Source organism: Carassius auratus, chromosome 6 (genome assembly GCF_003368295.1).
Source record: "Carassius auratus strain Wakin chromosome 6, ASM336829v1, whole genome shotgun sequence".
Lineage (NCBI taxonomy): Eukaryota > Metazoa > Chordata > Actinopteri > Cypriniformes > Cyprinidae > Carassius > Carassius auratus.
The window spans coordinates 7,005,915-7,019,758 of NC_039248.1; the positions used below are offsets into that span (position 1 = coordinate 7,005,915).

The 13,844-nt window shown below is 39.4% G+C and overlaps 1 protein-coding gene across 8 annotated transcripts in view; it reads right to left on the minus strand.

The window, feature by feature from the left end:
- LOC113093118 (plakophilin-4-like) overlaps positions 1-13,410 on the minus strand; it is a 39,548-nt gene extending 26,138 nt beyond the window's left edge. For 3 of the 8 annotated variants that reach the window (XM_026258977.1, XM_026258970.1, XM_026258958.1), the window contains exons 1-3: positions 12,934-13,410; positions 2,412-2,542; positions 719-831 (exon numbers count right to left, since the gene is read on the minus strand). In XM_026258977.1, coding sequence (XP_026114762.1) covers positions 719-831; positions 2,412-2,537 — 239 coding nt within the window. In that variant the 5' untranslated portion in view covers positions 2,538-2,542; positions 12,934-13,410. Of the gene's footprint in view, positions 1-718; positions 832-917; positions 1,147-2,411; positions 2,543-12,933 lie in introns of those variants that run through there. The other 5 variants (XM_026259008.1, XM_026258992.1, XM_026258987.1 and 2 more) reach the window with 4 other exon arrangements.
- Positions 13,411-13,844: the final 434 nt, after the last annotated feature.

Consider the following 13,844-nt stretch of genomic DNA (forward strand, 5'->3'; position numbering starts at 1 on the left):
GTCACATTGGAAAAAAAACATTAAAAATGCTAAAATTAAACAAACAACAATTTAAATTTAAAATAATAAAAAAAGAAATAAAAATAGATAAAAATTATAATAAAGCTCAAAAAAAAAAAGGATAAAACATTTGCTAGGTATCCTCCTCCTTGCCCTTCAGTGTTGTGTAACCTTGGACATTCTGCTTTAAAAATCTGTGTTTCACTGAAGGTAAGTCAAATTACAATTTTCATTTCCTTCAGTACTGCCATTTCTAACTAAAACTGTTAAAAACCACATCAGCAACAGTGATCAAATATTTACAATCGCGCGCATGTTTTGAGTGGAAAATCATGCTGAGCAGGCCTCATGGTAATAACGTAACGAGAAAGCAGCACAGATGTTCATAAATATATTCTGCCATCATTTACTCAAAACTTGTATGACAAGACAAGCAAAAACCCATGATGTTTGACATTACTGACGTTAATCCTGGTTACAGGACTCAAGGCACCATATCTGAATGTATACGAATGCAGATTGAAGAGCAACAGCAAAAGAGATGGGATTTAAGTCTGTTATTCACACAAAGCTATTACACGGTGTACAGAATGCAATATTGACTACTACTTCATAACACTTTTACTTTCAATATATGAAAGAAACATAATTTGGAAAGCAAGTCATGTAGTATGAGGAAAGCTAAATGTACAGCATGTTTAAATTAGCTGTTTTTTACCTGTCACTCGGAGCATCTGGAGACTCCGCCCCCAGCCTGCATCGCTCCAGTTGATTGGCCACAATCTGTCTCTCTTCTTCCAGTTCTCTGGTAAGCCGTTCAAACTGAAGCTCCTTCAGAAAGACAGGATGGACAAAAGTGTCACCACCCCTGCCTTCTACCATCAAAAACATATCCATCATGTGTAGGCAGTACACACATCATACCCGTTTCCAGTTACAACATTAATTTAACATCCATTGTCTTTAAATCCTGTCTCTTCTCAGCTTCCATCCTGTCTCGCTGCTCTTTGCTTCTGAATTTGTGGCCTCTTCCCCTCCTCTTGCCTCAGTCTCTCTGTGTGTGTGCAATGCATGTGTGTTTGTTTATGTGTGTGTGTGTGCGGAAGGCGAGAAGGCTGCACTGTTGGCCTGCCTCTCTGTGATAGAGACAGACTCGTTGATGCAGCTGCCCTTAAAGGGGACACACTCTCTCTCTCAAACACACACACACACACACACACACATATAAACAGCCCACATTGCTGTTGTACTGACTATAGTATTCTGAGGAGAAAAAATATCACTTTGTTGTGTCACTGCATATTTTCATGATTGCTTGCCATTGTTAGACTGCAACGAAATGACTCTGGAGCATTGTATCTGCTCTGAAATAGATATTATATTCTAAAAGTATTGCAGGTTTCAAGCTGGCAAGCATTACAAGAGGTTGCAATTAATGTAGCCAGTGAAAAGGAGAGATTATTGAGTGTTGTTCTCCAGGCGAGATAAGTCAGGCAATGGCTATCTGCCTTGTGCCATGCTGTGAGCTACCAGCTGTACCAGGACGCTTCTATTCAACCTATTGTTCAGAGTGACAATACTTGCCTATGTCCTGATTCTGTCCAAGAGGAGACTTGACCACACAAAAATCACAGCAATCACACCCTCACAATGCAATGAAATCTATGCAGCAGTTACTGGTGTGCTAGTGAAACATGTTAAGCCTGGTAATGGGACGATCAGTTAGATTTGAACATAGACTCACAGCATTAATGAATGCTATTAACAAGATTTGTAATGATTAAGCTAACCGTTTAATAATTCATTTTCATGACACACTGAACTGTGAAACAGATTAGAAGGCCGAAGAGTGAGAAAACACGTAAATAATCATTTTGTTCTTAACCAAACTTGCCTGGTAAAATAAAATGATGAACTATACACATATATAATTAAAAATAGGAAAAGAAAAGATAAATAAATGTATTTAAAATGAATTAAATTATCTAAATTTAAAACTACACTTTATCAGCTTGTTTCTAAACATAATAATATAAAATAAAATGTGTAATAAATTAAAATATACAATAAAAACACTTACAAAGATTTGTAATAAAATAAAATTGGTAACTAAAATCTAGCCTTCAAATTAAGTGTAAATTTACGTTGAATACGACTCTGGTTTTTAAACTGATATATTAAAATATATGATAAAAAACACAATTTGTTATAAAAATTTAAATAAAATAACAAAATATCCTCAAAGCCAACTTTCCCCACCCAGGAATTAATAATGCAAATATGACTATTGACTAATGAGCAAAAGGTTGACTTAATACATCTACAATCTGTGGCCACTCATGTTTGAGCTGCTCTTCAGATTGCAGCTCCCCTCCAGCCTGACACTGGCAGATGGAAACTGTGCGGCATACCTGCTCTTTAACAGAGGCCAGCAGGTTGGTGGTGGTGGCATCAGTCGCCATGTTGTTGTTGTTGGATCTTCCCTCACCACTCAGCACCTCCCTTTCCTCCACAGGGCTTTGCCTTGGAGTAGGCATTCCCCCTGCACACAGGAACACACAACAAAGATTATGTGACATTGAAGATTGAAGTAATGCCTGCTGAAAATTCTGCTTTTTCACATTACAGGAAAAACACTAGAACGATTCAGATACCCTTAAACTGGTAATTTATTGGTTGGCTAATTGGCCTGGCTGATATATAAGTGAAGGTGACTTCCTTAAAGTCAACATAAAACAGTAATCGGTAGCCATTTTACTTCTATAATGTGACAGAGCTTGATGTTATCCGTATGGAATTAATTGAATCTTGAAAAGTAGGCAAGCACTTTTAAGGAGGCTGGAATGTAGAAGCTGAAGGTCAAGTTCATCCTCACAAGCATCTTGACATATAACCATTTACAATTTGGTGGAATATTTGAAAGACAAACATTTTTCTTTGGAATAATGTGAACTGGTGAATCGTGCACAAGGACCAAAACGTGTATAACGCAAGCAAACAAGGATTTAACTTTTAATTTCATTTTGATGGTGTACCAGAAAACTGCATGGAAATCTTTGTCCTATTCACTTTTATTAGAATGGCACAGAAAGCCTGGAGTTCTTGGCAGCATTATGGCAGGGCAACAAGGGAAGTATTCCAATGTGTGTTCCAGCATCCCAGCATGCAACAGCATGACAAGACAACCTGTTCCCTTCCCTTCCCCTCCCCCAATTGACAGCAAAAAATAGTATGATCAGCAGATGCACTCCTTTTTTCCTCATCCTGGATGGCTTTAATGTCTTTAAGATAGAAACAATAGCATCTTCAGCTTTCATTTTTATGTAAAAGCACATCATGCAAAGAGTAGAAAGTCATTTTCAAGAGCAGAATTTTGATAGGATGTTCTGCAGTCCTATGATTAGATGGGATGAGATTAGATAATGAAAAAAGATTAAAGGAACAAAAGTATATATTAAAAAATTACCTTGTGGACTATTCAGTTTTAAGGGACAACTGCTTTCAGTTCACTCTACCCCGATCATGTGTGCTCATGGCGCAAGATGTTTAAAGGTCCCGTTCTTCGTGATCCCATGTTTTAAACTTTAGTTAGTGTGTAATGTTGTTGTTAGAGTATAAATAATATCTGTAAAATTCTAAAACTCAAAGTTCAATGCCAAGCAAGATATTTTATTTAACAGAATTCTCCTACAAAAAACGACCCGTTTGGACTACAGCCCTGCAGCAATGACGTCACTAAAACAATTTTTTGACTAACCTCAGCCCACAGGAAAAAACAAAAAAGGGGGCATGGTCTTGTTGCGCTTGCATGGAGAAGAGGAAGAGCTGCATTTGTGTTTGTCTTGGTTCCCGAAAATGATAGTCCACATGTAAAACTATGTGCAGCACATTTTGCTGAGGACAGCGAGCTGAGGACAGCTTCCTCAATCTCAATCAGTTTAATGCCGTTTTGCACAAAGATTATTCCTGAAAGATGGAGCAGTTCCATCTTTGTCTGGAGAAGGCGTTGTTTATGGACCACAACCGGTAAGTGTATTTTATTATTTAAGTTGGTGCCTTTAACAGTTTCTGTAACTTATTACACAAAGGGCAATGCTGTTTAGCTTTGTGAACTAGATGATAGGGCTGTGCAAAAAAATCGAATGTGATTTTCATGCTTATCTCATCAGTAATAACGCTCCTGTGATTATGAATACATTTCCAGCACGTGCGTTCAGATCAGTATTGCCAGTTTGTATTGCCCAGCTGGTGTCGAATCACAACACAGGAATCGCTGGCACAATCAGAACTTGTCACGTATTTCTGAAGGAGGGGCTTCATAGAACAAGGAAGTCATCAGCCCGTTTTTATGACAGTGAAAACAGCGGTATACAGATAGGTGAATTGTGTGAAAAATACTGTGTTTTTTTACATGCAAAACATGAACACGTTATATTGCACACTGTAAACTCAATCAAAGCTTCAAAAAAGCACGAAAAACAGGACCTTTAAAAAACGAAACATGAACACGTTATATTGCACACTGTAAACTCAATCAAAGCTTCAAAAAAGCACGAAAAACAGGACCTTTAAAAAACAATCACTGGAGCATTGTATCTGCAAATGACATCACAATGAGATGACCAAAGGTCACATCATTCCTACCTTTTATTTGCTAAATAATGTTTAGTAGCCTAATGCTTTTTGTAAATTGCTAAAATATACATTTTATTTAGATTTATGAGAAAATATAGTGAGGGAAATATGACATACTTTTGTTCTCTCAAGATAATCCTCACAAAATAATATAACTTTTATGAATTTTGAAGCCTAAATAAAAGTGCCAGAACTTAAAATTAGGTTATATAATGAACTACACCAAGACGGTCACTCTGTCACGGTTGGTAAACCGTGATCTCTGGGTTTTGATCTTGGACTGTGCATTCCTCCCAGCGTTATTTGTGTCCCAATTTTGTATTGTCTCATTATTCTCATTAAATATTATTAGCCTCACACTTGCTTCCTGCTCCTCCTTCACCCAGTCATCACAGAACGCTCTCACCCACCATGGAAGCAGCGAGCACCACTTCATTGTCGGAATTCATTCACCACAGCGTCAACCGCATGGATCAGCAGCAGGAGAGCATCGTGAACACCGGACACGGGATCCAAGCTCTGGTGACACAGGTGTCCAAGCTTACCCAGCAGATTCACCAACTCACCTCTCCCACTGTGCTCACCGTACCACCTGCGCTGCCCATCCCCCGGAAGACTTCCCAGGACCACTTCCTGCCAGAGCCGCGACTTCCGGCGCCAGAGAGTTACTCCGGTGAGCCAAACTTTTGCAAGACTTTCCTTAACAAATGTTCCATGCATTTTTTCATTACAGCCCCGCACCTTCGCGACAGAGGAGTCCAAGGTTGCGTTTGCGCTTACACTACTATCTGGCAGGGCCACCTTATTGGGGACGGCGGTGTGGGAGAATCAACATCCATGTTGCGCCTCATTCCACTCCCCCTCCGATGAAATTAAATGGGTCTTCGATTGAGCCGTGGCCGGCAGGGAGGCCACTCACCAGCTCTCGGACCTGAAACAAGGAAGATCATCAGTGGCGGACTATTCAATTCAGTTCCACACCCTGGCAGCCACTTGCCAGTGGAACGAGGCGGCGCAGTGGGATCGATTCCTGCATGGGCTGGCCAACCATGTTCAGAAGGAGATCTACCTCCTCGAGCTGCCCCCAACGCTCAATGGCCTAATCAACCTGGCCCTTCGGGTAGACGCTCGTATTAACAGCCTGGGTAGACAAGTCAGTCCTACACGCCATTAAGTCTCTCCGGAAAGGGGCCACTCAAGTCGAGAGAACATGGTCGGTCCCGTCGACGATCACGAAGCCATGCAGGTGGGTAGAGCTCCTGTACTCCGTTCAGGTGGTCGGATGCAGCCGAAACCGCATTTACCAACCTCAAGAGCCGTTTTGTGTCGTTTCCCAACCTTGTAGTCCCTGATCCCACACGGCAGTTCGTGGGGGGGGTAGGAGCAGTTCTTTCCCAACATGCTACCTCGGACAATGAGATGCATCCGTGCAAGTTTTTCTCCCATTGGTTATCTCCTGCTGAACGCAATTATGACCTTGGTAACAGAGAATTGTTGGCCGTCAAATTAGCTTTAGAGGAGTGGCGTCACTGGTTGGAAGGTTCAGGGGTACCTTTCATAGTTTGGACCGATCATAAGAATTTAAAGTATATTAGAACTGCCAAAAGACTCAATTCCAGGCAGGCTCGGTGGTTCTGTCGTTTTGATTTTACGTACCGTCGTACCGCCCAGGTTCCAAAATTGTCAAACCCGATTCTTTGTTATGTATTTTTGATCCCTCCGCCCGATGACTCCCGAGTGTATTTTACCTGAGAAAATAGTCGTCTTAGCACTCATATGGGAGGTCGAATCGAAGGACAAGACAGCCTCAGAAGGGGTAATGCCTCCGCCTGGTTGCCCACCGAATCGTTTATTTGTGCCGGAAGAGTTACAGTCCGAAGTTATTCAGTGGGGTCACTGCTCTAACGTTGCTTGTCATCCAGGGATAAGCCGAACCAAGGGGTTAGTTAAACAATGATTCTTGTGGCCACTTATGGCTTGTGACGTCCACGATTTTGTTTTAACTTGCTCAGTTTGTGCCAGTGGTAAGTCGTCTAACCCAGCGGTGCCCAACCTTTTTAACGTCAAGGACCGGTTTAATGTCAGACAATATTTTCACGGACCGGGCTTTAAAGTGTGACGGATAAATACAACAAAATAAAATGATACGACTGGCATAAAAACTGTGGTATATTGTAAATATAGTAATAAACATGAATACACTGTGTATCCTTATGCAACTTTATTAGCAGCGTCCTCATAACATCACGCCAACAACATAACATGAATAACATCTTCTCTGCACCTAACGCTCACTGACTCTGTGATGTTTAAACATGCCTTATGTGACGAGTGGGGCATGGTGATTGGAGATGAGCTGCACCTGCGCCCCACCACCGGTCTCGAGTCCCACGTAGGAGATGGAAGGATATAAAACTGGAGCGACGTCCGTGAAGGACAAGAGAGGACCAGGCCTGGGCCATATTTTATGTTTTGGTTTTTATTTTGTGCGCACCAGTCGTCCGTGAGGGGCTGGTGCTCTGTTTTGTGTTAATTTTTGTCATTAAAGTTTCATTTTGATTCTGCGCCGGTTCCCGCCTCCTTCTTCCCGATGAGTATGGAGTTTTAATATTATTACACCTTAAAAATGTAAGATACCGCAAAAGGGAGCATCATTCCTCATCGGATTCATCATTCCTCACCACCATCTTGGACTGTGCATTCCTCCCAGCGTTATTTGTGTCCCAGTTTTGTATTGTCTCATTATTCTCATTAAATATTATTAACCTCGCACTTGCTTTCTGCTCCTCCTTCACCCAGTCATCACGCGCTCGCGTTCAATGTCGCCACCACTAGGCTTCCGACAACTTTTTGTTCAGTGAAAAGGATTTACTCTGTGGATGAATTTTAAACCACGCTACATGAACCTTTTCATATAAACTGGAATAAATACAAAACTAAAGCCTTAATTCAGCCTAAAACTAAAATGAGATATTAGAAAGAAATCGTATAGCGAATAAATGAAATAATCGTAACTAAAGGACATATGAAAGCACGTATTTCTGTATATATCGAAAAAAGGTGCATTTAAAGTCAATAAATCCTTGATTAATATGTATATTTTAATTAAAAACATGTCTCCACATACTATTGATGACTTTATATGTTTCTGACAGCGTCTGTAGTACCATTTAGCAACTTGTTAGCAACTGTCATTTTTAAGAAACAAAAAATCACAAGTGGGGTATAGCTGGTTTTATGTTAAAGAATAAAACATGAACTTATGTTGAGGCAGACACACTCTTGAAGTTTAAATCTAGATTAAAGACCCATCTCTTTAACCTGGCTTACAGATAACACACTAATATGCTTCTAATATCCAAATCCGTTAAAGGATTTTTAGGCTGCATTACTTAGGTAAACCGGAACCGCCAACACTTCCCATAACACCTGATGTACTTGCTACATCATTAGAAGAATGGCATCTACGCTAATATTAGTCTGTTTCTCTCTTATCCCGAGGTCACCGTAGCCACCAGATCCAGTTTGTATCCAAGTCACAGGGTCACTGCAGTCACCCGGATCCAGTACGCATCCAGACCATTTGGTGAATCAGGACCTAGAAAGGAACTCTACAGCCCTGAAAGACAGCGGAGACCAGGACAACTAGAGTCCCAGATACAGATCCCCTGTAAAGACCTTGTCTCAGACGACCACCGGGACAAGACCACAGGAAACAGATGATTCTTCTGCACATTTAGACTTTTCTGCAGCCTGAAATAGAACTGCTGGTTTCATCTGGTCAGAGGAGAACTGGCCCCTCCACTGAGCCTGGTTTCTCCCAAGGTTTTTTCTCCATTCTGTCACCAATGTAGTTTTGCTTCCTTGCCGCGGTCACCTCTGCCTTGCTTACTTGGGGTCACTTCATTTACAGCGATATCGTTGACTTGATTGTAAATTATTGCACAGATACTATTTAAAGTGAACTGCGATGATGACATCGCTAAATTCAATGAATAACTGCCTTTAACTGTCATTTTGCATTATTGACACACTGTTTTCCTAATTAATGTTGTTCAGTTGCTTTGACGCAATCCTTTTTGATTAAAGCGCTATATAAATAAAGGTGACTTGACTTGGCTTGATGTGTTATCTTGTCGTTTAGAAGACAGAGCTTCCCCGCCACTGACAAGTTTCTACGGATTTTTATGTTTTCACTGTTATACACTCGGGGGCGCTATTACACATCTTCTGAATGAGTACAAAACCTAACAAACAAAAACACACATGAACAGGGCGAGAAAACTAGCGATCTCTTATTTTAAATTTTTATAAATAATGCAATCATCAGCACTAGACAGCATATAAATGAAAACTGCATAATGTTATGGAGCAAAATGATGATCCAGGAAGTGGTATATGGCTGTGCAAGCTTTGGAGGTGTTGATGGAAGTGATTTACTCGATTTATGGTTTGATAATCGTACTGAATATTATCCAGATGTAGTTTTTAACAAAAATTCGATTTTCTCACCTTTTTGCTCAAAATTATACATTTTATACATTTTATGAAACCTACCTATATTCAAGTGTTGATTAAAAAAGAATGTTTTGAGCTAGAATGAAACAGATTTTTGTTTTGTTTTGTTTTTTGTTTAAAAGTAGAGGCTTTGATCTTTATATTGGTGTAATGCATATTCAAATATTCATACAGAAAAATATATATTTGTAGGCCATCAAATTTTTGTGAAAATCATCAAAATTGCTGGTGGTGACTGGCAACTTAAAAAAAAAATCCTGGTCGGGAAAGTATATATTGTAGGCCATCAAAATTTAGTGAAAATCATCCAAATCGGTGGCGGTGACTGGCAACTTAAAAAAAGAAAAACCTGGTTGGGAAAGTGTTGATGGAAATGGAATTAAAAGCAAAACAAAAGAGGGTTTACTGTAAACAGCTAAAGCACAAATAATTAAAGTACAAAATATTTCAATTAAGAAAAAATATATAATAACACTCACAAATCAACTAAACATCGATCCCTAACTAAAATGCACATACATGTGTGTATGAACACATATTCAAACATTTTAGAAGAGGCAACATCTTGAGGATGACAAGCCAGTAAATAAACAACACTTGCACAAATATTCATGACCAAATAAGATGAGATAACCACCTGAGATTTGCATTGAACAAATATGACTACACCAGGATACACTATAGGTGCTGCACACTAGACCAATGCTGAACCTAACAACTTGTTCAAAATGAATAAATTAATCCTACAGGCAGAGCTTTTTGGTCATGTCTGACTCAATGGTGGTCATGGTCTGCAAAGGCATCCTCCCTCTATGTTCTAAACAACAATGGCATCTATTCACGCGTGATTTTGTTACCACATATTTGTCCTTATGCAACAGAACATTGAGCTCCAGGATGTTTGCCTGAGGTTATGGATTACAAGCAATAATGTTGTAAATAATGTTCAGATTCTTGCACAGACTGATCATTTCACTTCATACATTGTCAGTGGCCACAAATATTAATTTTGTGCCTCAAATATAGTTTTTTTTTACTCTTAAAGTGATGGTACCTGCAGACTTTTTTATGTGGCTCAGTGGTAGTGGTCAACCGATATATCGGTTATATATGTGACATTTTTTAAATATCGGCATCGGCCGATAAATGTTTCTGTTTGGCCAATGTGTTCAAGGCGACACTTTTATTTTGACGGCTGAGAACGACTGTGCCTGAGCGCCCAAAGCTCACATTATCTTTCTCTTGTTCACTTGTTGTCATCATTAAAAGTTCTGTCTAATACAGATAGAAGTCTGTCTAATAATCAGACAGAAAGGTTAGACAAAAGAATTAATCCATACAGAAAGTATTATAACGATTGCTTTTATATTATTAGTAATAGAAAGGCAAATATTATAATACTTTCTTGTATGCCGTCAGCATTCCGTAAATATGTGTTCATATAATTTAAACAAATCTTTGAATGACTAATGAACATTTAATTTCACAAACCTTGCAAACTTAGTCGAATCCAGCTGTGAGATCTTGTGAAGTGTGCATGTGATCTGCATGATCGCATGTTCTCTGTGTGACGGTAGGTCTGTGTGAATTGAATGCTTTAAATTTTAAATGTGATTTTAAATTATGCTGCACTTTATGCATTCACCCACTGTCATATTCATGTCATTTTCTCTGTGTGCTGTATATAAAATGAGTGTTACCCTGGCTTTATTTGAAAAAAATGATTCCCAATGCACACAACCTTCTGAGAATACTAAGTGCACTGTTGATTACAGGGTTTACTTCCTTTTTAATTATATTTTCATTAAATATTTATTTATTTGTGAAAATACTTTGTCATCTAAAGTATAAGTATGTTTATTTTACACATTTATTTTTTAATCCTTTGCCAAATTATTTCAAATTTCTTAAATATTAATACTAATTTAAAAAAATGACAAATTATATCGGTAATTAACCGATATGAAATACTAAAAAAAAAAACATATAATTATATCGGCTTTATATTGGCTATCAGCCCTCTGCTTTCCAAGATATCGGTATCGGCATCGGCTGTCAAAAAAACAATATTGGTCGACCACTACTCAGTGGTAGAGCATTGTATTAGCAGTGCAAAAGGTTGTGGGTTCAATTCCCAGGGAACGCACATACTGGTAAAAAAAATGTATAGCCTGAATATAGCACTGTAATTCGCTTTGGAAAAAAGTGTCTGCTAAATGCGTAAATGTAATCAGTTATTTGCTTTATCACATATGCTTTGTTTGACATAACATATCAGCATAAAGTACACTAAATTGTTAGAAATATGTTTGCGTGACGTACTCGAGTGATGACGTAAAAGAACCAAAGAAGCTTTTTTAATGGGTTTGAAGAAACAAACCAATCCGAAGGAACCGGTTCACGTAAAAGAATCAATCTTGCAAAACACACACATCCATACATAATCCAATGACTTAAAGCTTATAAACTTCATAAATGGCAGTAGCCCACTGTGCTGGCATTTACAAGAATAAAATCTGAAATCCACTTTAGAAGTCCTTAAAATCCCCACCCACCTCCACACTGGATTTACCAGGAGTCTGCTGTCAGTCAGAGCACTGGGTTTATACTCAGATGAGACGAGAGGAGGGGAACAACCAAACCATCCTATTAACCCTGATGACCAAGAAACAGTAATAAACTGTAACTTATTGGAGTCATCTGACATTGTGTACTACAACCACTTATGTCTGTCAGTGAGATCATTCTGTCATTTCTAATGAATAGCGAAACTCTGCCTTGGTTATTTCAAATGCACACACACACACAACAGTCACTGGGATTCTTTTTCAGACCATGTAACATGACAATGCAGTGTAAAGACAGCTCGGGTCTCTTAGGAACATGTCTTACCGCATCATGATGCATTGTCCCTGCAATATTTACACTGTAATTGTGGACTGCTCAAAGCAAATCACCGCACAGCAGCAATTACATGGTGCACAGCAGCAAACCTGCATTCAATCTAAACTCTGGTCAATATGATGAGGCAGCTAAAACTGCAACCACACTGCCATTACAGCCCAAACTGATTCAGACTTGTTCTAATAATTCTTGATTTATTAGAGCAGGAGTTGAGAGCAAGGACTTAGAGGGATGTTCAATCATGCATAAAGAAAAGTGTCTAAAAGATAGTGCAACCTGAGTCCCAGTGACAGCAATCATCAGTCGTAATGGAGCCCAGCCTACTTCACCGGCTGTGGAATACTGGACTGTAGGATGCCATTACACATGTCATCAAGGATTCTAATTAATGTGACTAAATAATGCAACATGCAATGCATTGCCCAGGTTAGTAGATGATGAACAGATTAATGAAATGCGCCATGCAGGGACTGATGATGGACCTGAGATGATGATGGGAGGTGTAGGTATGTCGATTAGAGGTGGAAGCGACACTACACCTGCTCAAGTTATTCAGCTGTATGCATTAAACAATTGCATCAATTATGTAAGCATAACTATAGTACAAATGCATATGTTCTGCACAGTTAAACACTGCAATAAAGAAAGGCAGATGGAATGAGCTTTAAAGCAGGCATCGACAGAAATGCAAACCGCTTCTCCGCTTGTGCATTGACCACCGCGTCTATTACAGCACAGTTCTGAAAATGACTGAAGGAGAGATGCAAGAAATGTGCCGATAAATGACAAGCAGCGATGAATTCCCGCCGCCAGCGCGCTCCAGATGTTAGCAACGCTTCATTGGAGATGCGCGAAATCACCAGTAACGGTACTTACCGCAAAACCGCCGAAATGCAAATTATTCGCGGAGACCGATAAATCCATCTGTAACAGAATCACCGGATGACATTCTTTCCAAAGGTGTTTTCACGCGATGAACGGGCGGCTCCGGCTGGGTCTCGCGCGCTTCCATGGGCAAGAGGGTCAGAGCGCGTGACGTAGACGCTCCACATAGAGAGACGCTGTTTCAGGGCATTTAAATGTGTTGCCATGTAGTCGAACAGGAGTTGATCAAAAAATATGGAATTCCCATCGAAGTACGTAAAAACAAATACGGTTACGGAGCGTAAACAAGCCCTAAATGGTCACACGAGTGACCATCTGATTATAGTGCGCATAAACGCCCACAAATTGGTTACTTTAAATTGCTTGATTTAAGTTTTTAGTCTTCTATTGGTTGGATTTTTAAGTATTCGGGTTTAACAAATTCCACATAACTTTGGGGAAGACTAGCCGGCGCATCATAAATATTTTGTATGATAATAAAAACGATTTTCTTGAGGCTTTTTTTCCGAAATGAACATTAGGCAACATTGCCATCGTGTGGATAAAAGGGCATCTCCCATTGGGAGCGATCTAAGGGCTTCTGTCAGATGATATAACGTCTTTCACTGCCCGATAAAATTATATTAGCCTGTATTATATAAAGATTTATCTGTAAATAAATCAAAACAATAATAATACAAACAAACTAGGCTTCCTAATTAGTTTAGCTATTTAATAAACACAAATGGCAGTCTCTAGAGGAAAAAGAGAGAGACATTTCCAAAACATGACGTAATAACAGTAAAATAGGTGCAGGGTAAGCATAATACGGGTTCTGCCAGATGGAGCACCAAAGCTTTTTGAGCTCAGTTCAGGACTCCTTCTGTTTTACCCATCAGGTGTTTGGACATCATCTTTTAGCT